The sequence below is a fragment of the Balearica regulorum genome, chromosome 24, assembly GCF_011004875.1.
Source record: "Balearica regulorum gibbericeps isolate bBalReg1 chromosome 24, bBalReg1.pri, whole genome shotgun sequence".
Lineage (NCBI taxonomy): Eukaryota > Metazoa > Chordata > Aves > Gruiformes > Gruidae > Balearica > Balearica regulorum.
In genome coordinates, this window is record NC_046207.1 from 3,705,616 (window position 1) to 3,733,580 (window position 27,965).

The 27,965-nt window shown below is 39.0% G+C and overlaps 1 protein-coding gene across 5 annotated transcripts; it reads left to right on the plus strand.

The window, feature by feature from the left end:
• The first annotated feature begins 106 nt into the window (after positions 1-106).
• On the plus strand, positions 107-24,623 carry BRCA1 (BRCA1 DNA repair associated). Of its 5 annotated transcripts, none has more exons than XM_075774944.1 (23): positions 107-192; positions 1,076-1,175; positions 3,268-3,321; positions 3,648-3,728; positions 4,239-4,327; positions 5,235-5,380; positions 6,071-6,173; positions 7,097-7,142; positions 7,615-7,757; positions 8,264-11,563; positions 12,225-12,310; positions 13,922-14,093; positions 16,300-16,432; positions 16,618-16,781; positions 17,259-17,584; positions 18,066-18,153; positions 18,767-18,844; positions 19,313-19,353; positions 19,949-20,032; positions 20,442-20,496; positions 21,657-21,730; positions 22,272-22,332; positions 23,408-24,623. In XM_075774944.1, the coding sequence occupies exons 2-23, from the start codon at positions 1,096-1,098 to the stop codon at positions 23,509-23,511; spliced, it is 5,508 nt and encodes a 1,835-aa protein (XP_075631059.1). In that variant the 5' UTR covers positions 107-192; positions 1,076-1,095; the 3' UTR covers positions 23,512-24,623. The 5 variants fall into 5 exon arrangements, with proteins under 5 accessions (XP_075631059.1, XP_075631060.1, XP_075631058.1 ...); XM_075774945.1 differs by lacking the exon at positions 107-192 and adding an exon at positions 205-401; XM_075774943.1 differs by lacking the exon at positions 107-192 and having other exon boundaries at positions 1,087-1,175; positions 6,074-6,173.
• The last annotated feature ends 3,342 nt before the right edge of the window (positions 24,624-27,965 follow it).

Sequence of the window (27,965 nt, forward strand, 5' to 3'; positions counted from 1 at the left end):
CCTTGCCCTTCCCTGCACCGCCCCGCCGCGGTGGGAGCGGGAATATCACGTGACGAGAAGGAACTAATAAGAGGGCGCTTCTCGCACCACGTGCCGTTGTCTGGGCGTCGGATTGGCTGTTCAGGTGTGCTGGCTTCCGGGGTGGTGGAAAGGGCGCGAAATGTGATGCTGTAGGGCGGCTCCTCAGGGCTGGTGAGTGGCTCCGGCCCGGGCGGCCGCGACTCGCCTCTGCCCCGGCAGCGTCCCCGTGGGCCGCACCAGCGGCGGCCCCTTTCTCTGCGGCGGCGGGACGCTCGGGGCTAGGCGGCCGGAGTGTGGCGAGCGGGGTGCTGGGCCGCTTGGCTCCGGCGTGCTGATAGGCCTCGCAGCAGGGACCGTCCCTGTTCCCGAGCTGCCGCCGTGTAAAGGTTGAGGGGTTTCTCTTTGTTGTCAGGATTTGCGGTGTTTGCTGTAGGGTCTTACCTGTGCTGGGTGGTGTGGGCAGTTCCCAGGGTCCTTGGTGTAAACATGTCAGGGGAGGTTTAGGTTGGATATAGGGGAAAATTTTTTCACTGAAAGAGTGGTCAGGCGTTGGAACTGGCTGCCCCGAGAGGTGGGGGAGTCACCATCCCTGGGGGCGTTCAAAAAACGTAGACGTGGCACTTCGGGACGTGGTTTAGTAGACATGGTGGTGTTGGGTCGACGGTTGGACTTGGTGGTCTTAGAGGTCTCTTCCAACCTTGAGATTCTATGGTTCTATGTCTGTGGTTTCCTTTATATCCTTTTCCACCTAGAAAGTTCCTTTTTCTCGCTGTTATGCTTGTCTATGCCCTTGCTGGGTTTCTACTGAATGCTACTTCCATTAAACCCTTTTGGTTTGCCCCTTTGACTGCAAGAGACTTGGCAGGCTTTAACTGTAAACATTGAATCAGAACTCTACCAATGCTGCAAAGCCTCACTTGAGAAATAGCAGCTAAGTATTTCATACTGTTCAGCATATTACAGAAAAGCCATACATGAGAAAACATGGTCATGGGATGCTTTTGTTTCTGACAAAGCTGATTACTCTTTTTTTTTTTTTTTCCTTGTCCTGCAGAATATTTTTTGATGTGAAGGATGGACTTCTCAGTGATTGCTATTGAAGATGTACAAAATGTGCTTTTGGCTATGCAGAAGAATTTGGAGTGCCCAATATGGTATGCCAGGAGAATAATGTGAACTCTACATTAGTATAGTTAATGAGTCTTTTGGTTTTCTCTGTCTCTTTTCTTTTCAAATGCTTTGTCATTTCTATGGGATGTCAGAAAGCAAAAAGAATTGTATTTTAAGGCTAAGTATATGGATGCTTTGTAAGGCTCAAGTGAGAAAGTGCAAGACAGAACCTGTGTTTTGCTCTTAGGTTCTATAAACTTTGCTTTTTCTATTACAACCTGAAAGTGTCAGTCCTCTATCTAGTTAGGGAAAAAGATGTAGCTGATTGGATCAGAGTATTGTTTGTAAAGCAGCCTGGATCTTTGTCCTTTGTCTGGAAAAGGTAAGTGAGGTCATGCAAACAAATGCTGAAATAGCATGGATTCTAGTTGAAGCTGAGATACCTAGAATGATAAGCTTTTGAAAAACTTGCTTCCGCTGAACCAAACAGCTGAAGCTTATTTTGTCTACGGTGGCAAATGTTTTTAAGTCCTTATGTTTTTAAGTCCATTTGGAAGGATTTTACTCTACTGCCATTGGAAACCCAAAATAATTTCTGTGTTGGTAATAACATCTATTACAAAGACACAGAGCAGAAACCATAGAATGTCTGTATCACTACACAGAAAAACTTGAATCCAAACTTTTCTGAAGATGCAGCATGCATTTTGCTGAGGTATTGTCATTGGATGTTAACAAACAACGTTACAAGAGCTAGAATAGAAACTGCTTCCTACCTCTGCTGTCCTCTATTGCACGTGGAATTTGATGTAATAATGAAATATCTCAAGTGATTTTACACAGTCTGGTACTGCTGATTGATTGGAGGAAGCTGACTTTAACATGGAATGGAGATTTTCAATGTCTACTTTTTTATTTGTGTGATAAAGATCATGGAAGTGTGTACTGTTTGGCTTAACTAGCAAGACACGTTGTGAAGGGCAATTCAAAACCAGGATTTTAATGCACCTAGCAGTTTTGTTGGTAATTATTAACTGGGCAGAAGGCTGTGAATATGGTGACGGTTGGGCCTCTCTCACTTTATTTCCATATATGACATTAAGGTATAAAGGTATAATCTTTCTTTTCTATTATAGCAAATTAAAATATTCATACATCTCAAAATATGGATGAATGAGATTGGGGAATGAATAATGCATGCAAAAGTAATGCTGAGGCTGCTTTTGGCTCTTGGTGTATATTTTGCTGTAGGCTCAAGTCAGAGTGTTCTGCAATAATAAAGTTATATTTGTTTTGGCTGGTTTTGTCCAAGTTATGTTGTTGTGGTGGTTTAAGTGGAATCATTATATAAACTTTTTTGCATACTACTAGGTTGTAGGCAGAACACAGTCATGGATAGGCTTTCTTCTGTAGATACACAGTCTGTGAAACTCATGAAATCTTTCTTATGTAACTAGAGCTTGTAACAACACAATATATGCCTAAATTACAGCAGTAGTTTTTAAAATGACTTTTTGTTTGGTTTTAGTATGTGTTCAAGGTAGATAACATTTTAAAGTGAGTAGAACAAGTGGTTAGAGCTTTTCTGAAAGCCCTAGTATCAAGTTAAATGTTAATTTTCACACTGTGCTAGACAGGAGTGGATTTAGAATAGAAAACGGGGGAGGAGGAGGGGGGAGGAATAACGTAAATATTTGTGTTGACACGACTGTGCATTTGGTTTATACAAACATAGTAGGAGTCTAGTGGGCTCCTGAACCCAAACAGAACTAGCTGCCTTTTCCTCTTGTCACAGGAGGTCAGTGTGTGAAAAAGAAAACATTAGTGTTCCAACACCATGTTTCCTGTCCTGGTGGACTGGCACTTCCAGAAAATGCTGTGGTTTTTGCCAGAGGCAGACAAAGATTGTGACAAGCCAGTAGATATGTCTATATATCAAATAATGACAGTATTTGTTATTGTACCTGGTTCTCAAATGAAAAATTGTCAAATGTGTCCTACCTCCCTTCCCCACCAAGATTTTTTTATAATTTTTTTAAGTTTAGAAAAGTGACTGTATTTCTGAATCTTATTTTGTTGCTCCTATTTTATATGTAACTTATGTGTTCTTGTTTTCCTTCATTTTTCTTTTTGTAGCTTGGATGTGGTACAAGAACCAGTTTCGACAAAATGTGATCACATATTCTGCAGGTAGGTTTGCAAACTTGTAATTGTGATGCTTAGTCAATCTGTTCTTATTCTCCACGTATACTACTTTAGTGCTAATGATGTATACTGTGTTTCAATAACTTAATGTGTAGCTATTTTAGGGGAAAAATAAATTCTGAATAAGGAATAACTGCAGTTTCACAGATGTGTCTAAGGGAATTGATTAGTTCATCATAACACCAGAAGAAGAATACAGACATTCAGCTTGATAATGAAGGATTTTTATTCAGTGGTACACACCTAGGCTCAGTTTTAAAGAAAATAAAATTCTTCCTTGTGTTACCATCATGATTATTCTTTTTTCCTAGGTTCTGCATGTTCAAACTCCTCAGCAAAAAGAAAAAAGGTGTGGTAGAGTGTCCGCTGTGTAAGACTGAAGTTACCAAGAGGTAAGGCATCTTTGCAAGCGGGCTTGAGGATGAGAAGTTTGAACTCTGAGGAAAAGTTAATCATTGTCTTAAAAATGTCTTGGCAGAAGACTGAAATAAAGAAGAAAATATGGTTATTCAGTAAACTGTCAGTTTCTGAAGGACTAACTAGTGCCTTACCTCAATATAAACTTTTTTCAAGTCATCACAGGTGAAGACACCATTCTTAGCAAATGATTGTGCTATCAAGTATGGACTGAACTATTGTTCAATCGTTACAACTAGTTTCTCTTTGCTAAACCTACATGAGGGAAATATGAAATTTTTACTTTGTGATAGTTTTAATTTCCATAATAATGGTTGTTTTGGGAAATTGTGGTGTTATTCCTTGGCAACAATTTCTCATTGTCTCATCCTCCACTTTGGAGTTTTACTCCTTGGTTTTTTTATTCAGTGTAAATTCTAGTAAAACTATGAATAGTTGACCCATACGTTTATCTTAAAACAACTCATCTGGTGATGTTATTTCAGAAGTCTGAAAGAAAATTCCAGATTTAAGCAACTAATTGAAGGATTGTTGGAAACTATCCGTGCATTTGAGCTTGACACTGGAGTAAAGTGTAAGTGTTGTGAATGTATACCCCCCCACTTCTTAAATAAGGTTTTGACATTTGTATCATAATTATTTGCAGGGTATCTCATTTACTGTGCAGTACTCAATGTGAGAAGAATTATCACGTTTTTTCTTGGATGTAGAAGCATAAGTTCCATTAAGTTCCCAAGGTTTTCCTACCATAACCTCTTGAACAGTCTTAAGGGTTTTTACTGTGCTTTTGATGACTTCAGCCAATCTTATTTTCAGTTCCTGAAATATGGCTGAACGTGTATCAAATAATCTTTAATCTATAACTGTGTGGCTAAGTCCTGCTCTTGATTATACCCCACCTTGCAGCTTTAACTTAGACAGTCTTAGAGCCTGAATTAGGAAGTACTACAATGGGGTATGTTAACCTGTTGCATTCAGGTATATCCTTTTGGAATCCAAATTTATCCTTTCGAGTAGTCAGCACCTTGTAAAGAGTATTGGCAAGTCCAGAAACATCTTGTTTATATTTGGGAAACAAGATATTGTTGGGGGTGGGTGATGCTTTGTGGGTTTTGGGGTTTGTTTTTTTTTCTTAATATATCGTGCTATAAAACTAGACTTTTTTTTTCAAAATCTTTTCAACTTGTTCAGTCATTCTAAAATCACTAGTATTAGATCCTGTTCTTGCTACATTATCAGTATAAGCAACTGGGAAAACTAGTTGCCAAGACAAAGATTTTACTTAATACTTGAAGAGTACTCATAAAGAATGATCAGACTAATAATTCAATGGAATTTCTTTCTTTGATAATTGAATTTTAGCTGTATATGTACTAATTGCATAGGGTCTATGCCAGGCTATTTTATTAATATGTAATACCTATTGTCATGCTCAGTGCAAGAAATTTTTTTTGCTTTTTCTTCCTATTGACATTTTTCAGTTTTAAACAGTCATCACTTTCCAAAAACATCCACAGAAGCCACTGCTGCTGAGTTCCTGTGTAAAGAAAGTTCTGTCATCCAAAGTAAGGGCTTCAGAAACAGGAAAAAAAGTGCTAAAGAAAATGGACAAGAAAACTGCACCTTGGTATTTTTTTCCCAATTTATTTTTGTGGATCGTTTGGTGTTTTATTTGGAATGTGTATGCATGCATATACATAAATGAATGGAACAGGAGAGTTTGGTTTGCTTTCAGCTCACTGTTTGACTTGAATATTATTCCAGACAAGGACAGCTAAATATTATTTTTTTTGTTCCTAACCTACTTTAAAAAGTTGTTTGCTTAAAATGACCTGAACTTAAAGATAATATTGCCATAGTATATTCTGTTACTGAAACTAGGATTGAAAGCTTTTTCATACTGCTTGCTTAATGAGACTGTCTAACTATTGGTAGGCTTTTCACTTTTTTTAGTGCTTAAGGCTGTGAATATGTCTTAAGAATTCTTAAGATAATACCTAACTTAAGGTGATTGCTGTGTGTGTGAGTTTGTTCACGGTATGTTGTTTCTTGTCTCATCTGCTTGATGCTGAATAGAAAAAGTAAAATAAAAACTTATGATTTGAGCTGTTAAATGTATGATAATTGCTTCTATTAACACATTCCATTACTTATATCAGTATGATTAATTACATGTGTTGGATTTTTGTATAGAGGCTGTCAGTTTAAATACTTAGTTCGTATGTATCAGCACCTCCTGCTGTAGTTTAAGTAATGGATACTACTTTTGAAATAGTCTACTGTTATAAATAACTATTCCTTTCTGTTCTCCTATCAGCAGGAAGCTAATGTGGATGCACAGCTTACCAGGGTCAAAAAGCGTCCCCGAAGAAACAAAACCCAGAAATGTGACTCTGAAAAAGGAATTTATATAGAGTTTGGTAAGATCTGTTCTAGATCCGCACTAGTTGGGCTTATGTATAGTGCTTGCAAAGTAATGAAAGGTGATGAAGTTCAACTAATTTCTGCTTAACACCCAAAATGAGAACAAAGGAACAAATGATGGACAATTCAAAGGTGGTAAATAAAAGGGGTTTTTACGTAATTTATTATATTGTAGGAAATAATGCTGCTGTAGTAAACCTTTAAGGCTCAGTGTACAAGATCCAGAAAGATACTTACAGATGTGGAAAAAGTTATAGTTGTTATAACTAATGATAACTACTGTTTTCTAAAGAGTATTAAGCCTTGTCATCAATGCTTGAGGCTCTGGTTAATAACCAGAGATAAGAATGAAATCTAATTGAGAAAAGAACATTTCATTTCTGTCTATCCTAGCTTTTCAGAACTTCTTTATCTGGTGCTGACTGCTGCGACAAACAAGATATGCTGTGTGTAGTTTCTTCTCCCTGTTCCTTCAAGGAAGGAATTGCTTCTTTTAACGGATCGTGTTCATTGCTTCTCTTTTTTCCTTATTGCTTCTGCCAAGATCAATCAAAGGATCTGAGACAGATATTCAAATATATTGCTCTGACTTCCAGTTCAAAATTCCAGATACTAGCAGCTGTTTAATGTATAAGTTTAGAAATTAGAAACTCTTAGCTAATTAACTCTTAGTAGCTCTCTGTTACCAATCACTGTATTTAAACACAATTTTATGCTGGAGCCATGTTGATATTTATGCATAAAAATAATTGTAATTAGGTAAAATACTGCACAATTGAACTTGATTTCATCTGATAAAAATCAAAAGCATCCACCTCTAGGAAGAACTAAGCATGCATGCTTCTGTGATAACACTGAAACTGGCAAGTCATCTTTCTCTGAATCATTTCAACCAGAGTAACAGCTGATTTGTTTTCAGGCTCCGATTCATCTGAAGAGCTTTTTAAACAGGCAAGCAATACTGGGTAAGTAAAGGTGACTATGGAATTCATCTTTTCTAAGGACAATAGTTTAGTGTTCTCATTCCTATGTTTTAGTTTCTTAGCATAAGACTGATAGAATTCTTCAAGCTGACAAGTGACTTTCAACTTCAAGGACATCAGGGTAGAATGGGTAGCTGACTCCCATCACTTTGTCATATAATATGCTTTACAGCTGTTATCTAAATGTTTTATTGCTGACACAGACATTATATCTTCAAGAGAAAAGCAGGTACTATGCTTTAGAAAGTAAATGTTAAATTCAGGAATGTGGAAGAGGATCTTTTAAAGAAATAGCCTGAAACTCTGAAGGGATCTAGTTTTGGCAAGTGTCAATCATGCAGCTTGACTTCTCCAAAAACTATTTCAGGGAGCAAAAAGGGAAAATTAAGTATCATCTTTTGTTATGCCTATTGTGGCTTTCTCTGTAATGAAAGTAGATTGCCCTTCCCAACAGGTTAGAAGACAAAGAAGCGCTTCCAATTTCATCTCAAGAAAAGCTAGAAGAACTTAAGACTGCTGAGAAATGGAATGAATATTCTTGCAATACACAGCCTGGCAAGCTGGCTGCTAAGGAAATAATTCCACCAAATGTCATAGGTGTGTTTTGTTATTCTGGTGACAAAAATGATTAAGCTTGAAGGAAAGACCACAAGTTAACATTTTGCTTTCACGTGATTCAATATATATACTTGCAGTCTTGTATACTGCAGTTTTGTTGATTCCTACAGCTAGTGACAGTGTAATACAAGACTATACCTGTAGACTAGATACTTAAAATGCGGATATTCTGTGCACAGGAACAGAAGGGGAAAAAAAAGTAACTTGGTCAAAGTGCAAAACTTATTCTATTCTACATCAGCCATATTATCCCTTACAATACAAGTCGAGAGCACTGTCTGGTAATTAATGTAAGATGTTGGATGAATGTTAAGTCCTACATAATTTGATCTTTTTCCCTTTCTCTAGAGGGAGATTTGTGCCATGTAACTTTCTGTTTGTGGGGGGAAATAAGACCAGATTTTTAAAACAAAGTAGCCGTTAAGCTTGTCATTACTCTTGTGTAAAAGAGGACTTAATAATTTATAATACCTATAAATCTTCAGGTGAGAGTGATTTCTTGAAAGAAGGCTTGGGCAAGAAAAGCACTCGGAGCATCACTGAATGTGCCAAACCTGGCCAAGTCAATATCACTGAATACCAGAGTTCTCCTTCAAATGTTCTTGCTGTAGACCTACTCACAGAGCAGTGTGACAGAATAGGTAATGCCAGTCCCTTAAGGAATGGGGACACTTTCTTTAATGACACAGAAGAAATGGATGCAGAGCAAACTCAATGCAATAGTAAAAGCAAGGAGTTTGACTTAAAAGATAGCTCAGAGAGCAGGCTGGATAAAAGCAAGGAAATAGATACTGTTGGACAAAGTGTGGAAGCTGTGGAAATGTATGAACCTGAGGATGATTCTTTCCATGAAAAAGAATTTCCTCCGGAGAAACTGCTTCAACCAGAGACACCTCACTGTGCTACCCTGAATCAAGTCTCTAGGAAGAGACTGAAGCGAAGCATTCAGAAGGTCAATGAATGGTTTTCAAAAAGCAATGAGATTCTGTCTTCCAATTCTTCCCAGGATGATTCTGCTGAGGCAACTGACATTTCAGGTGAAGGAGATACATGTTTATCAGATAAAGATTCCTCTATTTCAGAAAAGACTGACCCTATGGTAGAGTCCATGGAAGTTGCAGTGGTTGAAGGAAACAAGAGATGGTCAAAACGAACAGCAGATAGCATCAAAGACAAAATATTTGGGAAAACATACAAGAGAGAGAGGAAGTCAAATGCCCCTATTATCTTGAGAGATGTTTTACCTACTACAAAAAAGGAAGATGTGACTGCTGATAAGTGCTTGAATAATTCCATCAAAGATGGACTAAAAAGAAAGAGGAAGACTGCCCATATCCTGCAACCTGAGGATTTCATCAAGAAAAAAGATATAGCAGAGGCAGATGGGTGCCCTCAAAGCGTTAACCGCCTTGGAGATGCTGAAAAGAAAAGATGTGATGAAAGTTCTGCTGTTAATGAGAGCCACCTTTCTGAGAATAGAGAGGATAATACACTAGCAGAACTTGAGGGAGGAGGAGGATCCATACGGAAAAAAGCTACTGAAAAGGTGACTGGCAAGCACTGTGATGAGGAGCTAGAACTGAGTAACTGTGATCAGAAAAGCACTAAAAGAAGAGGTTCTGCAGCAAAAAGATGCAGGTGTTCTACTAGAACCATGTGTGCTCTACAGTTAGTAGTGGATAGAAACTCTGTTTCCCCTGATCCAGCTGAGCCACAGATTGATAGCTATCCAAGCAGTGAAGAACCAAGGAAAGTTGATTCTGAGCAAAGACAAGTCAGGCGCAGCAGGAGGCTTCAGTTACTTTCTGAAGAAATGACAAAAGAAACAGGAAAAGGAGTAGTAACTAAGGGAGCAAAAAAGTATGACAGTGATCATGAAGGGTCTTTCTATGGAGTCCAAAGGAATGTGTTAGTTCATGCTTCTGAATGCAAAGACCTGTGTGAGCCCCAGAGTACGCCGAGTTACAAGCCACTAACTAATCCGAAGGGTGGTGGTCTGGAAGCAAATGAAACACAGATTAATCTCAAGAATTCATCTGACACTGCAGAAACTGGGAAAAGTCTCTTCGATCCTACATCTTCATGTCAGCATTCAAATGGTAGTTCTTTTGCACCTGATGCAGGTTCTCAAGAAGGTGACATACAAGGTAGCCCTTTCGTCCTACAGTCTGGTTCAGGGACTGTTGTGCAAAGCACTTGCTGCCCAGCTGAAGAGATGACTGAATCACATACTACTTTTCCCCAGGATAATGGACATAATGCACAAAATGTTCCAGGGGACTCAAAAACTGAAAAGTTACCAGTAACTAAAGATGTTTCAGAATTGACCAAGGAAGCTGAAGATAGTGAGTTAGACACACAGTATCTGCGAAATATATTTAGGCATTCCAAACGCCTGTCATTTAGCCTTTATCCTACTCCTGTGAAAGCACGTGCAGCAGAAGATGCTGCTTCTGGAACTTTAAAGATATCACGTGCTGATCAGGTAGAAAATAAGCATAGCAAATACTTAAAACCAGAAAACTTGCAAGAAGAGAAAACAACTGCTGAAAGCTTGAGTACAGTTTGTGAGAAAGATAAGCTTAAGACTTATGAACCTGCTTGTGTAAGTCCTGTGACTTGCTTTGTCGACGACACTGAATGTATGCATGCAGGGGAATGTCAAGAAGATGTTTCAGCAGTTGCAAATCAAGGGACTCTGACACCATTAAGAATGGGTTCTGCTAGGACTGAAGACAAAAACAGATTGCAAAGTGGAGAGCAGGGAAGTGAAAAGACAGTGTCAACTGACATAAGCGTAGAAAGTGAGTTGAGGCAGAATCTAATCAAAAGTAATAGAAGCCAAAGTGATCACAGCAATACAGAAGAGCACATTTTCATAAAAACTGATTTAAATGCAGTCAATGAAATATGCTTCAGTTCAGAAAACAATCAAGCAGGACAGGCCAAAGTTGTTGATGGCAAACTGCATTTGCAGTCCAGATCAATGAGAAAAACAGAAAGAAAACAAGTAAAGGGGAATGAAGAACAAGCAACCCAAACTGCTAGCACAGGGATGCCTGAGTGTTTAGTTACAGAGGCTCTGAAAGAACCTCTTAAAGGGAATAGTGATTTTACAGGTTTTTCTGAAACCCCAGATGGCTTGCTGTGCTCTGATGATGATATTGAAGAGAACACCAGCTTTTCTGAAACTGATAAGAGAGAGAAATCTGCTGTGTTTGTAAAAAGAGGTGACAATGCCCTGGTAAAAGAACTAAACAATAGAAATGTTAGCTCTAAGCCAAGATCTCAAGGTATTCAAAGATCTCGAAGAAGAGTGCGGAAACTGCAATCTTCAGATGAAGAATCTAGTGAGGATGAAGATTTACCATGCTTTCAGACATTATTATTTGGCAAATCAGTAAGCACACCTTTGCAGATCAATAAACAAGTGACATCTGTGGTAGAGTCTTCAGTAAGTCCCATCACATTGCCTCACAATGGAAGTCATGATGAGAATATGCAGAAAATGCCTGAAACTGCCCAAAATAATGGGCGTGTTTCACCAAGCCAGGAGTCAGAATGCTCTGTCAACTTATTTTCTTCTCAGTCCAACATGTCTGATGAATCAGTTGATGGAGCACAAGAGCTGAAGAAACCTTTAGTACAAGTTCATGCATCCAAACAAGTGCACAATGTGAATGAGAGGAAAGAAACTTTTCAAAGTTGTAATGGAGGGCTGAAGAGAAGCAAAACAAACTTCAAAGATGAATGCCAAGAAGACCCAAACAGGGGAACAAACCTAGGTACAAACCAAGATTTTTTTTATCTCTGCAGCTGTGTTTGTAATGTCATTGCACCTAGGTTTTTGGTGTTTGCATGGGAACTTTGTTCTGTATTTATGTGGTGCTTGCTGTTTTAAAGGAATGATGAGCCCTAAACAAGCAAACAAAAAACCCTCAGTGGTTTATTTCCTGAAAATTAAGTTCTGCCAGTATTCATTGTCCAGAGCACAAATGAATAGACTGGGTACTAGAGGCCAGACTGAGTCTGGCTGATGGGAATTGAGTGAAATGCTAGCTTTCTTACTGCAATGTGATACTTGGATCTATCAGCAAAATTCCCTAAAGCCTGCCTAAGCTGTTTGCCCAGATGAAATGTTTGTTGAAATTGGCTACAGAATTCTGTAGTGCTTATTTTGACCTTTTTATGGCTTTCATAAATATTTAGGACTCTTTCAACACTATTGAAACACTGAGCTCTATTTACTTTGCCGTGTGTGTGGCATGGTAGTCTTCAAAATGTTCACTTAAAGTAGATTTGTGCTTCTAACTTAAATGTTTTTGAAACATGTCACTTTATCATTATAGTTAACAGTTGGCTAAAAGGTCTGTGTGGTAAGAGATTATGGATAATGTTTGTTGGTTTGGTTTTTTTTAACTAAGATTTTCTTCTACCTTCTTCGAGGTGAAGCATCTGGATATGACAGTGAAACAAGTATTGTAGAAGATTCATGTGGACCATTCTCTCAGGATGAAATCCTTACCACACAGGTAAGTGAGTTTGTGTTAAATTCTAAAGTAGTTTGCATTCTAGGATATACGCAAGTACATGTAAGCTGTGAAGTCAGTGTACTGGGAAACTGCTTTCATCATAATTCTTTTTGTTGCTAGATTACTTCCAAGAGCGTAATTAATGAAGAATTGTAGAACTGCTTCTGTGCCGTTATTTGTCCAACTTTGCCTTCCGTGGTTACATTATATCCTAATGGCCACAAGTTGTTATGGTGGTATTGATTACAGTGCTTAATTGTGGGAGATGCTAGTTAATGAATCTCCATGCTTGACTAATGCTGGAAACCTCAGCTTCTTGTGTTTAAAAGCTTCATTGATAGCAATTTATAATGAATGGTGATAAGAATTGGATTTGCTACATTATGATACTTAGAAGCATGGAGACTTGCCTTCTAAGAATAAAAATCGAATCCTTCCATATTAAACTGTTATAAATATAAGACCCAACAGGCAGTGTTCAATGAAAGGTACGTCTAGCACAGTATATTTTCTCTACTATTAATTTCCTGATTACTGCTTAACGGCCAGACTTGATGTATTGCGTGATTGGTGTTGGGGTTTTTTCCAGCTGGGTAGTTTTGGGTGTGTGTTCTGTGTTTTGGTTTTGAGGCTTTGTTTGGTGGGTTATTTGTTGTGGTGGTTTGGTGTTGGGTTTTTTGTTTTGTTTTTTTGTCCTCTGTAACTTCAAGGTAGGTCTTATGCCATATCTCTCTCTTCAGTGTTAACAGCCCTATAGATTTTAATGTATGTCAAAGATTGAATTTTGGTTTTGTGCTTTATGGCTGGTTCTTCGGTTTATTGCATCAGTGCAAAATGTGCTCAACTGGCAGGATATTTCTCCCTGGTGTAGCTTCATTGATAGAGATTCTAGGATTTGCCTGGGTTGAATGGAATAGTGGCAGTATGGATTGGTGGGGAGTTTTTTTGTTTGTTGCGTGGTGGGGGTTTTCTGTTTGGTTTGGGGTTTTTTTGATTCAGTAACAAGGAAGTTCCACATGGTGCCAGTGCTAGAGCTACAAATGTGGTATTCACAGTGCTGTGGAAACTGCTTTATCCTGTATGGTGAAGGTTTTAAGTTTTTAAAAGGATCCTTTGAAGCCCTGAGCTTTTCTTACTAGGAAGTGTATATGGCACGTTTTAATAGAGGATATTGTAGTTTTTGAGAGAGAAAGTAAGGAAGAGTAGGATGAAATATTTAATCCCTTTTAATAGTCTTTTGGGCTTTCAGTAATGGTGGAAAGTATAGAGGCTCAATGTTTGTTCATTATTAAATTTTAAATTAAGTGGCTAATGCAGTTGGGACAAAAGGACTTAAGAAATCTGTGCAGAAGTTCTTTTATCCCTGACTGATTAAACTCTGGTGAGCCATCTAAACTGAAATAATGTGAACAGCAAAATGACTGTGTGGTTGCAATTTGTTTGGGGTTTTAGGGGTGGGGTTTTTTTTACTTTTGACATAGCGTGTGTGTGTTGTTTGGTACAGTAAAAGCACCACATAATTTTGTTCTTTCTAATTTTCAAGCCTTTGTTAAAGAAATTAATCTTACTGTTTAAAACTGAGTTTGCTAATGTTGGCACAATCCTTTGCAGCAGAAGAATGCTATGCAAAGTAACCTAAAAAAGCTTCAGCAAGAAATGGCTGTACTTGAAGCAGTTCTAAAGCAGCATGGAAGCCAGGACTGTGAATTTTTACCTATCCATAGGAAACTGCCACCTTCCAGTAGTGAAGGAACATTTGGAATGGAACAAATGAGACAAAGAGGTAAATAGCAATGGAAAGCTTTCCCAGCTTTCTTACAAACAGTTGTGTGACTGTTAATAGTTCTTTTTTCCCCTCTACCACAAATTATAGTGTTAATTTAAAACTGGGGGCTGATGGGACCCATCTGTCAGAGAAGGGAAAGAACATCTTTGGTCACAGGCTTGCCGAGCTGGTGAAAAGGGCTTTAAACTAAAGTTACCGGGGAGAACTTCAATCCATCCCAATCCTGCCAGTTTGATGCCAGTACCAGCAATGAAGCCCAGAGCCTGGAGAAGGGTCGCAGGTCAGCAGGAGAGCACCTGAAGTGTGGCACAAAGGAATTCCAGCTGCTCCAGCCAGTCAGCTTCATCGGAGGCCCAACTGAAATGCCTCTATGCAAACACACATCGCATGGGGAATAAACAAGAGGAGTTAGCCCTGCAGGCATGCGCACATCTCCGATCCCATTGGCATCATGGAGACATGGTGGGATGGCTCCTATGACTGGGAGTGTTGGGATGGAAGGGTACAGGCTCTTTAGGAAGAACAGGCAGGGGAGATGAGGAGGGGGTGTGGTGCTCTATGTCAATGACCAGCTGGAGTGCATGGAGCTCCATCAGGGGATGGATGAGGAGCTGACCTAGAGCTTATGGGTCAGGATCAAAGGGAGAGGTCGTGGCAGTCTGGTGAAGCAGATTCTCCTGGAAACTATGCTCAGGCACATGGAAAATAAGGAGGTGATCAGTGACAGCCAGCATGGCTTCACTAGGGCCAATTTGTGCCTGACAAATTTGGTGGCCTTCTATGACAGGGTTACAGTGTTGGTGGACAAGGGAAGAGCATTTCACGCTGTCCTGCATAACATCCTTGTCTCTAAATTGGAGAGACATGGATTTGACGGATGGACCACTGTGGATAGGGAATTAGCAGGATGGTCACACTGAAAGACTTGTGGTCAATGGCTCGATCTCCAGGTGGAGACCAGTGACAAGTGGTGTTCCTCAGGGGTTGGTATTGGACCACCGCTGCTGTGGGTGCTAGTCAAATATCACAAAACAATCTGTAGGTTCTGTAGATTGCTTTTGATCTCCTGAATGATGTCATTGTACAATGTGAGGTATGAGACCTTTAGATTATCCTCTATCTTAAAAAAAAAAAAGTGAAACTGTCAGCCAGTACGGTGCAGCTATACCCATAGGTCTTCTGCTTGTGTGTTAGTAAGTTAGTTTTTGTTGTCAGAGTGTAGTCTGCATCAGGAAGCTCCTTCGTGGAGAAAAGGGAGCTAAGACAGAAAAAGTGAAGAGGCTGAGCCTTTGAAAGGTACACAGTGGTTTGTTCACTTCTTTCAAAAATCTGGGGTAACGGCATCCTTCCCTACTGTGGCTGCTGCTTGGATACCTGGATTCCTGACAGGAAACTAGGGCCGTTTATTGTGGAAGAAACTCACTGTAATCCTCTCTGATTTTGCGTTACTGATTTAGCAGCTCCACTGTGTTTTCAGCCTCCTCTCTAGCTCATCTTTTGGACTTCTTGAGCTGTTAAAACATTAACAGTATACTTTAACACTAAGAGACTGATTACAATCCACGCTCAGTTAACAAAGCTCGTTGAATTGCATGGCATTCAACCTTACTACAGTTTGAGAATATTCTTTCATAGAGAGGACTTTGAAATGTGACATTTCTAAGCCCAGTAGGCCAAATTCATAACATAATCTTCAAGCAGTCTATTTATAATTAAGTCAGCAAATCAATGGTTAGTTTTCTTCAGATGCGAAAACTACTTAAAATAATTTCATTAATACAATGCATGTTTACATTGTTATGCTAGAATATGGATTTCTGACTTGTAAAAACTTAAACTGATTAGAGTTACTGATCATTTGATAAAAATTATAGGCATCTTTAGCTATCAAATGCCTCTCTACTGCTTGTGAACAGAGATACGGTAATGTGTTGAGAATTCATAAACAAACAGTACTAATAATACCTAATTTCCACCTAATACATAGCTGACATCTTAGTTTTGTAGGTGGTTTAATATGTGAAATAAAATGTAGTCATTAGCCGTGCTTCAGATGGCTTAGTATTTTGTGTAGATTTCTGTTTTGGGACACTTGCCTTTCTAAAGTGTATCTGGATTGAGTGCTTGACTTCTTACCTGGAGAAACAATTAAGAACAGTTGCTTTAATTTTGCTTGTTTAAGAATTATCTTTCTTTTTTAAAGGGGCAGAGTCAACCTCGGAAGGAAATTTTGAAAATCATAAATGCAGCAGTTCAAATGGATTTTCAGCCAATGAATTCCATGTTATGCCAAGTGATTCTCTCAACAGTAAAACCAAAGAATTAGAAAAAGAAAGGTAAATGGTTTGGGTTTGGTTTTTACTTTTATTTCTAATCTTGTATTAAACAGAAGAAAAAAAAAATCTTGAAATAAATACCTCTCAGCTTTTCAGCAATTAAAATAGCTTAGCTGTTGCTACATGGTTCTGATATTTAGAAGAGTAAAAAAAAAAAGTATTAAAACCAATTTCCCTCTCTCAAGGTCTCCTGAATTGTTGCTTCCATCTTCTAAATCCTCTTCGTTAAAGAGACCAGATTTGGAGAAAGGCCGTCAGTGTAACAGTGTTCTGAAGAACAAAGCTTCTGAAAAGAAAAGACCTGTGCAGGAAGCAGTGCAAGAATATAGTCAGTGTCAGCTTGAAGGAGGTAACATTTAAGAGAGATCCAACACATTTTGATTTCTGCTTTTTTCCTGCTTTTTTTGGTGTTTTTACATACCAGCAAGATACAACTTTTTCTTGTAAATCAAAGATTTTAATTTATATATTCCTGGCCAATTTGAAAAGATGTTACTTCTTGTTTCGTTGGCTTTGTTTGATAGCCCACCTGTATAGCTGCCCATCAGGATAGGGGTGGACAACATTTTAACACTAATGGGAGTTATTATCTGTCTCGCATATAAATTGGTACTTCTTGACGGATATGCTACTAAAAGTATTCTAAGTATTGTAGTGTCTCAGCTACAGATCGGGGAAAAGTAATGATAGAGGCAAAGGTGAAGTAATAAACAAATAGGGAGAGGAAGTGACTCCAGCATTTTTAAACTTAACAGAGCAACAGCCTTCCACCATGGCTACAAGAGGGATGAAATTGTTTTAAGGAGTAATTTCTCTTTTCCTTCAGAAAATGCAGATGAGCAGAAATCTGGAACCAGGCTAAACAGCGCATCTGTCTTATCAAATCTCTCTGGAAACGTGACCAAGAGTACAAATAACTCTTCTTCCTCTGTGAGGCTTTTTAACCCTCGAACTGCAGAAGCAGCAAATAATTCTGTTGTGGCTCAGAATGCTAATAAAAGATGTACTCAAGAACGTAAATCGAAGGGAAGCGCATGTTTTCCTGTATCTGTTCTGCACAATGCAGCTGGGAAAGAAAATGCTACAAGTTCAGCTGTGATTAACAGGAAAGAAATGTCAATTGTGGCATCAGGTCTGAATCAAAGTGAACATGTAAGTATGTTTCAGAAGTTTTAGAGATCACTTGTTAATCGTTCCTGATTTCTGCTATAGTCCTCAACATAAAGAGATAATTAAGTAGGACTTTGGAGCCTTGGGGCTTGGAGGGGGGCTGGTTGGTTGGTTCGTTCCCGTAATGTTCTCAGATGCTGCTGCTTTACCCAATGTTGATCCATAGTGAGGATTTTTGTAACTAATCAATTCTGAATTGCTAATAAACCTGTTTCTATGATCTGTTTCCAGGAGGATATGGCTTTTGGTTTATAAACTGCTGACCGAGAGCTGCTCTTTACTTTAGCCTGTTGAATGGTGCCAAAATTACTGACTTTTAAGGAAATGTGCATTCTGTGTGCCAACACAAATAAAACCATTACTTTAAAGTAACTATCTTATTGTGTCATACTCCTATAAACTGTAGTTGTTAGGGTTTTTTAATCTGTTTTGCTAGCTATTGATTTTCTTCACTATTTTGCAGTTGATGGTCCAGAAGTTTGCAAGAAAAACTCAGAGCACTTTATCTAATCATATTACTAAAGGAACAACCCATGTCATAATGAAAACAGGTTTGTTGGGAGCTCTGTGAACAAATCCTATATTTACACACCACATAGAATTTTAACTCTAGAGTAACCAACAAGCAGACAGTTCGGCAATAAATTTGAATAAGTTTGAAGAGAAGGTATTAATTGCTTTCTTCTCTATCAGCATTTTTTTGTTTAAACTTGGGAATCTTTTTATTAATGTTTTTATTAGATTGTTCTGTCTTCATACAAATACAGATAGGATAAACTGCTATCTGAAGTCACGCGTGTTCTGGTAGAGTAGAAGATCTTAAATAGCTAGTCATCTAAAAGTTTGTGCCAACATTAGGCACTGAATCCTACTGTTAAGTGTCCATTGTCTAGTATTCCTGCTTCTTCTTCCCTCGTATCTTTATGGAATAACTAAAAAAGGGTTCAGAAGTTGTAGATGTGACTAGCTTCTGCTCATTTCCTTCAGTTTAGTAGAATTGGGACACTCGAATTTCGGAATCTTTCTATAGAGGGTCTTGATATTTTGCTGCTGCGCTTAGCAAAAAACACTTGCTTTTAAGTACAAAGAACCCGAGCTGCTCTGTTTTGACATTTTTCACTAATGTCAAAACTGAAAGCTATCTTATTCTTCTTTGCCCTGCAGATGAGGAGCTGGTGTGTGAACGGACACTGAAGTACTTTCTGGGTATTGCAGGAAGAAAATGGGTAGTTAGTTATCAGTGTAAGTATAACTTGTTTTGGAGCTAAATGGTCTCTGCCTTTCTACCGTAAGTGTACTCTTCAGTTTAAGAAAAAAAAAAAACCCTCTTCGTGTCATGGCACCTGATAATTTGCAGAGTTTCTTCTAATACTTTAAAATAAATAAAAAATCCCAAACAAACAGCAGTATCCAGCTTCTTTTCTTTCTGAATACTTTTCCTGCTTTCAAATAACCACATTGGATTGCTCCCCACCCTGACAAAAGCTTTTCCTCCCTCTTAATTTAAATCTTTGAGATGCATGGCATCAGTTAGTGCAAAAATAATATTATTTATAAGAGGTAAAAAAATTCTGTGTTCTTTCAGGCTTCATACTGTATTCAGTTTCCCTTAGTACAAATACCTTCAATTTAATGAAGTCAGGCTATTGGCAGTGGAAGAACAATTTTGCTGGATAAAATGATTTGTCCTGTTCTGATCTTTTTATTTAGGGGTAGTTCAGTCCTTTAAAGAAGGAAGAATACTGGATGAGGTAGGTCTTTTATCTTGAGTGAAATGTAAAATGTGTAAGCAATGCTGTTACGTTGATAGACCTATTAGTGGCCTCAGATATTGTCTAAACACTTAATATACAGAAACTTCGCTCTGAAAACCAGGATTCTAGTTTTACCAAATGCTAGGACCAAAAGCCACACTTAGGCTATATGTTTTCATTGTTATTTTAAGACATAATGGGTCCCTGTTGTTTTTTTTTAATGGGTTATAGGGATATTTTTTACAAGTGTTCCTACTGATAGAGTAGGATAGATGTACTGATAATTTCTATCAAACGAGATTTTACTGGTAAGTTAGTTATAGTCTTGGAGTGTGCCCCTTCTGTTATACTGTTTGCTAGATTACAGTTTGACTATAATTTTATTTCTTTAAAAATTGTCTGGTGCTGCAGGCATTTCACTATCGCTTTCCATCACTTTTCCTGAAAAACCTTTTAATTTACTGTACACACTTAATTGTAAGATTTCCAGTTCTGAAATCTGACAGCTTTTTCCTGTCCTGATGCACAGCTCTGACCACAGAAGTGTTCTCAGTCTGTAACTTCTGATCTGCTTGTTTATGTTATGTTCCAGGAGAACTTTGAAGTTAGAGGAGATGTAATCAATGGGAGAAACCACCAAGGTCCGAAGAGGGCTAGACAGTCTCTGACTGAAAAGGTGCGAGCACATCAGGGATGAAAATTCTGTCCTGCTGTGACTGTTTCAGATATATGGCTATTCTAGCTGAATATCTGGAACTTCTTCCAATTTCTCTGCTGTTCCATAGATACAAAGTAAGCATTTTTATACATGAAAAGTGAGCAGATCTGCTCTGCTGCTGACAGAGCTCAAGTGACTCAGTATGCTTAAAGTGAATACTGTCTTTATAACATCAGTACAGGACAGCACAAGGCTGGGGGGTTTTGATGATATTCTTTTGTTTTGTAGGTTACAAAGAGCTTCAGATATACTTTGTGAAACAGTGCTAGCTTGATAACCAGTCCTAGAGGTGCAGTGAAACCAGTATATTAAGTACTGTCCTTCAAAAATACCTATATCCTCTGTTAACATGTTTCTTATTTTTCAGATCTTTAAAGACTTTGAGATCTGTTGCTATGGACCTTTCACTGATATGACTACAGGTGTGTCATTTTAGTGGAGTTAAATTAACTCTTAGCACGAAAAAATATTTGGAGGGGGATTGCGTGCATTCACCAGGGTTTTACATTTGACGACTTCTTGGATGCTCTTGTACCTCTTATACTCTGAAATACTTTCAGAATACCTACCTGAGGTATAGTGTAGGTAAAGAACTTTATCCAGTTCTATTTCCAGTTAGAATGGAAACGGTGTTCTCTTCTGTTTGGACATCTTCAGAGAACTGCTCTGGCAATTTTGCTATATTTCAAAACAGGCCTTTTATTGAGTTTATCTCTGATTCTCTAGCAATGAAGGAAAAGCATTAATATCATACTGCCTGGTAATTGCTTTAGATGCAATTGATCCCTTGTATTTGAGCATTTTTTTCTGTCTTAGAAAACAGTTCCTAAATATTGTTTTTCTAGCAGCTGGCACATCCTCAGTGTAATCTTCTCTCTTTAGCATCAGATGTTAACTGAAACACACAACAAAGCCAGAAGTCTATATACAAAGAAAAGGCAGGGCTTTTTGTTAGTTTAAAATGGAATAAAGTATAGTAGACGTTTTGAAAATTTAAGCTAGAATTTTTCCGCTTAAAATATTTGTACCTGTCTTCCTATTTTTGTGGCTTATTCAGCAGGTACTTTCCAGTTTGTCCAATAAACTTTATTTTTGACTGAGTGAAATATCCTCACATCTCTTGACATTTACAGTAATTACTACAGAGGATGCAGTGCTTTCACCTGCTGCAGTGATCATCAGTTATGGCTCTTATACTTGAGAGACTTACTTATCTTCTTCACTATCAATTCAACAAATTGGTGGAAATTAAATACTTTGGCTACTTTTGTTAATGAGAGATAATCAGAGTTCTGACTTCTGTTTTTTAATTTTGCATCCTTATGATGAGAAGAAATAAAGAGAAACTCACAATTTGAATTTAAATGTGGTGGTTTGCTTTTTCGGGGTTGGTTTGTTTCGTTTAGTCCTGACTTAGAGGGTGAGGCTAGAAAGTGAAAGGACTTATTCTCTACCAAGGCTTACATTTCTTTCAAATGATGATAATTTGTCGTGGAACAAACATTTGAGGGCTTAGGGAATAGTATCAGTTTCAATGTGATGTAAAACATTGAAGTAATAGACTGTTTTCTGATTTCTTCAGAACATCTAGAATGGATGGTGGAGCTTTGTGGTGCCTCTGTAGTGAAGCAACTTCATCTGTTCACACACACAACAGTAAGTGTTAATGAATGTTACGCTTCACATAGTGAACAGTCTATAGTTAGCATGATATACACCACATAGAAGGATCACATGACGTTCCTGGGCTTGTGAAAGACTGGTGCATACAGGTATGTTAGTGAGAACTGTGCACGGTAATGATGCCAAACTGCATGGCAACAGTTCTTGTGTTCTAGGCTCTGGCCAGCCTGCGTGAGAAGACAGGCTAACTTGTAGTGGATCAGAATACTCTATGGAGGCCCTACAGGCATACAGCCAGATAGCTAATTTCTCTTGAAATCAGCGCTGAGCCTTACTTTCCAGCGCAAAAAGCCTTTAGTGCCTTGACTTAGGCACAGCATTCCTGGAGAGAAAACACAGAAAAATCTTGGGAACTAATGTCTTTCTCCCTCTACTACCACTTCTTAATGTCTTCTCTGAAGTGATGCACTGAAGTAAAGTTAGCCCAGTTACCACACTCTGCAGAGAGGTGTGAGAGTGACTTAATGACAGACAGATAACAGTACCATTTTTATTTTTTATCTTAAAATCCTAGAATTCTACTGCTGTCGTGGTTGTGCAGCCAGATGCTTGGATGGAAAACACAGATTATAGAGGTAAAACAACACACAGTCATGGACAGTTTTATGGTACACATTGAGTGTCTTTATCCCCTCCATCCTTTTAATAGTTAAATATCAGAGAGGTTTGTAGAGGAATTGAAATGAAATCATACTGCATCTGGAGATGGAGGTATGTCTTGGAAGAAAAATCTGGAAGGACAAGGTATATTATCTCAAGCATCAGCAATAGAGTCTTAAAAGGTAGTCTGGCAGGCAAATCCTATTCTTGGCTCACTTGTCCTGCATATAATCAATCAGAAAAGTTTATGTAAAGCTGGAGATGGTTTCTAAAAGGTGGGGAGGCATTCTCTGAGGACTAGTAAGATCTAGGAGAAAGCCTCAGATGGGACAAGATTCTTTTGGTCTGGAGAGACTATCTAGCTACAAAGTGTTAACTGATAATAGCTTTGCTTTTTTTTTTTAAATGCTCCAGAGAACCATGAGACTTTGAAAGTGCAAATGTTCCAGACTAACTTACTTCTAAATGAGACAGTGGGAGTTACAGGATGAATGGGAGCTAGTTAGGCTACAGTGGAGTTCAACAAATAAAAATGGAGCAGGAGGATGATGTGAAAACAACAGCTGTTTCCATGGCACTGGGAAAAAGGGAAAATAAAGAAAAAGACCTGAAACTGTTCTTCCTGAAACAGTGAAGAACACTCTGGGAGCACTTCAGTAATTTTCTGTTGCTTCCCTTTTAATGAGACTCATTGCTTGTCACATACTCAGTATGCCTGAGCAGACAGGACGTTGGTGACAGAGCCTCAGTTCCTAAATGAAAAGATAACAAGGCCTGCACTCTTTGCTTTTAGTGTTTGTTCTGTGGTGTTCAAAACTTCCTGCTTGACCATTTGCCAAACAGCTATTTTTTTGGGAGCAGCAGTATTACCTGCATTGTTAAAAGAAGTAGTAGTGCCACATCACTGGTTTTAGACTCTTGGTTTTTATCAAGGCCTTTAAAATGTCAAAGATAAAGCAAATAGCTTAATCTGAAAGACATTGGTAAGCTCACCGTAAGCTTGCTTTAATCATTGATAACAGTATTATCGTTTGTGTCTTTGTCCTACAGCAATCCAGCAAAAGAACAATGTTGCCATGGTGACTCGAGAGTGGGTATTGGACAGTGTTGCTTGCTATGAGTGCCAGGAATTTGATGCTTACCTTGTGTCCTAAGGGTGATCTGTGGTTCTTTTTCCATTGCTCAGAAATTCTCATCAATGCTGATCGTTTGGCAATTATTTTAAGGACTGAGAATTTTTAGATCACTTGTTGAGAGATTATGTACATGCAGTGTTCTTGTTCAGAGTAAAATAACTACATTTTTATTAATAATAAAGTTACTTAAACAACATTACCACGTAGAGATGGAATTGCCCACTGTTCTTTAAAGATTAACACTTCTAATTTCAAAATCATCCTTTAAATTAGCATAAAACAAATTTTAAAACTTAAAAAACATAGAACACTGCCTCCTCAGAGAAAGGGTGATGTATTATTTACCATTGCAGCCAGTTCCTGTTTAACTTGAGGACATTTTGGAGACAGTCATTTAAGAGTAATATTTGGCTCAGGACTTGAATTAAAATGTACTTGCACTCCTGAGTAACCTCCATATTTTCATTTTGCAAAAATACATAGCCTGAATAAGGGTGTATACCAATACAGTGAAATACTATTTTCTGAATACTATTACGTCAGCCCAGTTAATCTTAGGCCATGGAGTATAGTTGTGTTGAAAGCTACACGAACAGCTCTCCTGTTGTATATACAAGTGCCAACTTGCCCTAACCAGGAAAATCACCCACAAGTAGAGCCCCTGGAAAGCCAACACTGGATTCTCAGCGTAAACCAATCCTTAAAACCACAAGCCTATACCAGTGTTGGGTCAGTCTTATTTCTGAGAAGTGTATGTGGCACTTATGCAGAGATAACAAACAGATGCACTTTAGTATCCCAGCGACCTATATTAAGCCCTATAAGAATCTGCTTCTATTAGTCCCTGCCTGCAAGATGAGACTGCAAAGAAAATAAATTGCTTTTATATGAAAGAAAATATGTTGCTTGTTTCTGTTGCCGAGCAATTCAACTTTGTAAATACTTCTGTACTTTCAGAGCAGAAGGAGAACCTGTTTTCATAAAATTGTTTGAAAAAAAAATTTAAAGTTGTAGCTAAGTTCAAAGAATTGTTCGGTGCTCAGATGCTGCTAGGTTGTCTTGGAAAGTTATAGAAAGTATGTTTATAAATATTGGAATGCTCAAAGGAAATAAAATTATTTTGGCAAGTATTTTACTGAATTGTTTAGCTCTTATGTCAATCAGTTGCTTAGTCTCTGCATTGAGACATATATGAAGAAATACCTGAAGTCCAGCCTTCTGGAATGGGGGGAGGGAGTGGAGACTTACTGGAGGAGGTCAAAAATGTAAATTAGAATTTCAGAGCTGGAATCAGAATTGTAATTTCCATCAACCTGAGAAACAAACATGTTATCAAGTGTCTTGCAGTTGCCAAGTGGAGGCAAATGTGGTCTAACTAGGCATTGCTCCTGGCAGTGTAAGTGCTGGAAGCATTTACTCATTGACGTACATTACTGTATTCTTCTATGTGACAGTATTTCATAACTATCGAGGCTGTTCAACACAGCGTCACCTGCAGACTGATGCTCCTCTTATCTCTAGAGCCCACATTGGTTGGGTTTGTTTGGGTTTTTTCTAATCTCCATTTCAAAAGATAGCTGGGGGGAGGACAAAATGCAGCCTGTTAGATGTGAAAGGCTAAGCAAGACTGTTTTGCATCTGCCATTGTGAAATTGTCCCTCAGATCTTGACACAAAGGTTGTCCTTTCTAGCAGGTAAGGGACTAGCTCCAACTAGATAACTGTCTGCAGGAGCGGCACCTGTGACCTTGCCCTTCTTCCTTGGAGGTGACTAGATTAGATCTGTGAAACTCTGAGATGGAGTAAGTGAACTTTTGTAGTAATCTGCATCTCATTTAAGATTTCAATGAAGTGAAACGGTTTGAATAAAGATAGCTAGATAAAGGAAGGGTATGCTTCCAGAGAAGTGGACAGTTTAAGGGGAGCTGATGGCGAATCCATATTGACTTCTCTAGTCTTGCTTCCAGGTTCAGTAATAAAGCCCCAGCACTTGGACCTTAACAGCCACTATATGGGTTGGAAATTCCATTTTATATGTGAAGATCAAACTGCATTTCCTCCCTGTTTGCTCATATGCAAGAGCAGCTTGCTTTATGGCTTCACGACACTTCCCAGGGTAGGAAGCCTCTGAATGTGCTTGAGACATGGCTATGCCGTGCCTTTTACAGAAATTTACCTGGGCGTAAGAGTAGCAGAATCAAATGGCATTGAAGAACTAGACAAGTTAAAGGGGCTGCATCCAAACTGTCCTAGCAAGCAGTGTGTACCTTTTATGCAATTCACTAGAGTGAGGGAAGAAACAAAGGAAAGGCTGGCGCTTGGTGTAGGTTTGCCTGAGGCTTTGCCATCAGGTAAGTACTATATTTGTAATTAAAACTGCTCTGCTTTTGTAACTTAACAGGAGCTTTTATCAATGCAGCTGCATCAGGGTCAACTTCCAAGAAACCTGAGCTGTGCTGTGGTTCAGTGTACGTACCCCTTCCCGTGGTCCCAGCTGCAGGAGGAATCTGGTGGACGCAGAGCGTTGTCCCAGTCTTTCTGGTCAGTACTTTCTTGACATCGTGTCCAGGCCACGCGTTCCCTGCATCAGTAGGAGCCTGTGCACCAGCATAATGCTTTACTGTACAGAAGTTTTCAAAACTACAGGAGGGGGTGGGGCAATTGAATTCTTTTCCTTTTCTCTAGGCTATTCAATGCTAACTAATTCCTAATGCAAAGGAGAGGAATTTTCTACTTTTGGGGAACAAACCACATCCTGTGCTAATGAGAGCTAACCTTGCACTAGGGCAGTAACAGGCTGGCTTTGTCTCGCAGCCACTGCGCTACATCATACAGCCCATCCCTTTTTCCCCTTAAGGTGTTGTTGAGAATCCTTAGTGTCTGATTCTGGGTAATACCTTTTGCCCAGTGCCTGGCTATGCCATGCACGGTTTCTATTGTTCTCTACTTCACCAAGCCTTTGGCTATGTAGAGCAGCAATCACAGCTGTAGTATCAGGTAGGATCATCAAAAACATTTAGCCTGGATCTTGTCTATTGTAACATCTGAGATCAGGCACAGCCCAAAGCTTCAGGCCCTGCCGAGGTGTTCGTGGGGCTCTGTTCCTGTCTTTTCACTGGCACAAATGAGTATTTCTGGGAGTATTTCTGTGAGGCTGCCTTATCTTACCAGAGAAACTGTTAGCAAGCCATGGGGGGGAGCGGGCAGAAGCTGTCCAGGGCTTATTTTCTAATATATGGGAATGGATTTCTGGTTAAAATTCATATATGTTAATTAGGTATAGCTTTGTCTTGCATCCTTATCAGCCATGTTGATGTGGAGGCCAGCAGAGAGTTAGCAGCCTGTTACCAATTCAGAATGTCCTTTACATTTTGCAGCGAGGCAGCATGGAGTTGTGCACTGACGGAGCTCACTCAGGTTACATTAATGCTGTTGGAATAAATGTGTAATTGCTGTTTGCTTCCTAGCTATTGTGGAGGTTGCAGACTGAAGCAACAGGGAGAGGTTTGCAGACTGTAGGGGGTAATTAAACATCAAAGTAAAAATATTACTCAGTAGTTGAAAGCCCTTTGCATTTGGCAATATTGAATTTTGATGTAGGGTTCTGCTGCTTCTCAAAGGGAGTTTCTGGTCCTTAACAGAACAAAAAGCAGACTTTCTCCTGGAACATGGTGCGGTACATCTCTATCTAAAATGTTTGTGCAGTGCCTCTGATGCCTTTCTCCTTGCTATACCAGACACTTCCTGCATAAGGGGATGAGGCTGAACCATACTGTCACTCCTCTTGTTCCCTCCTTGGTCCAGTTCCTTGCTCAGAATTCTTTAATGTGCAAGAGTCTGGGGCCACCGCAGCTGCTGCTATTGGAAACACCTGCATGGCATGTGTGTTGAAGACTGATAGGCTGGATGAGTCCACATGCTAGAAACTCCAGCTGGGTTTGTTTAGCCTGGAGAAGGCTAAATCAGTAGGGGGTGGGGTATAATTAAGAATCTCCTTTAATACAGCTGCCAAACAATGTCAGTTTTTACTACAACCTGAACATGCAGGATGGTGCCAGCGTGCTGCTTTTTCCACCTCTGACTCCGCATCCTGATTTGTAGACTCCTCAGTACGCAGGGTTATTGGTGGTGGCTGTTTGCTGGGGAACAATATTTACATTACTAATAGGTTACGGGTGGCAGCTTCTGCTCAAAAAGGAGGTGAAGGGGGGGAGCTCGCTCTCTGTGCCATAATGTGGAGATTTTTAATGCATCTACTAGCAGAGCCTTGTAGTCATTATGCATTGTAAATGAGCTGCTTTGAGGCTTGCTCTAAAAGAATATTAAAGTGGCAAATCCATTTAACATATGTAGGAGGCAAAGGAAGAAGACAGCAGCTGGGATTCCTGCAGCTGGTTCTGTTCTGATCGAGCTGTACAGAAATCTCCCTCGTCCTTTCCTGCTTGGGGTTTAGTGGGGGGAGCTCTTCAGCCC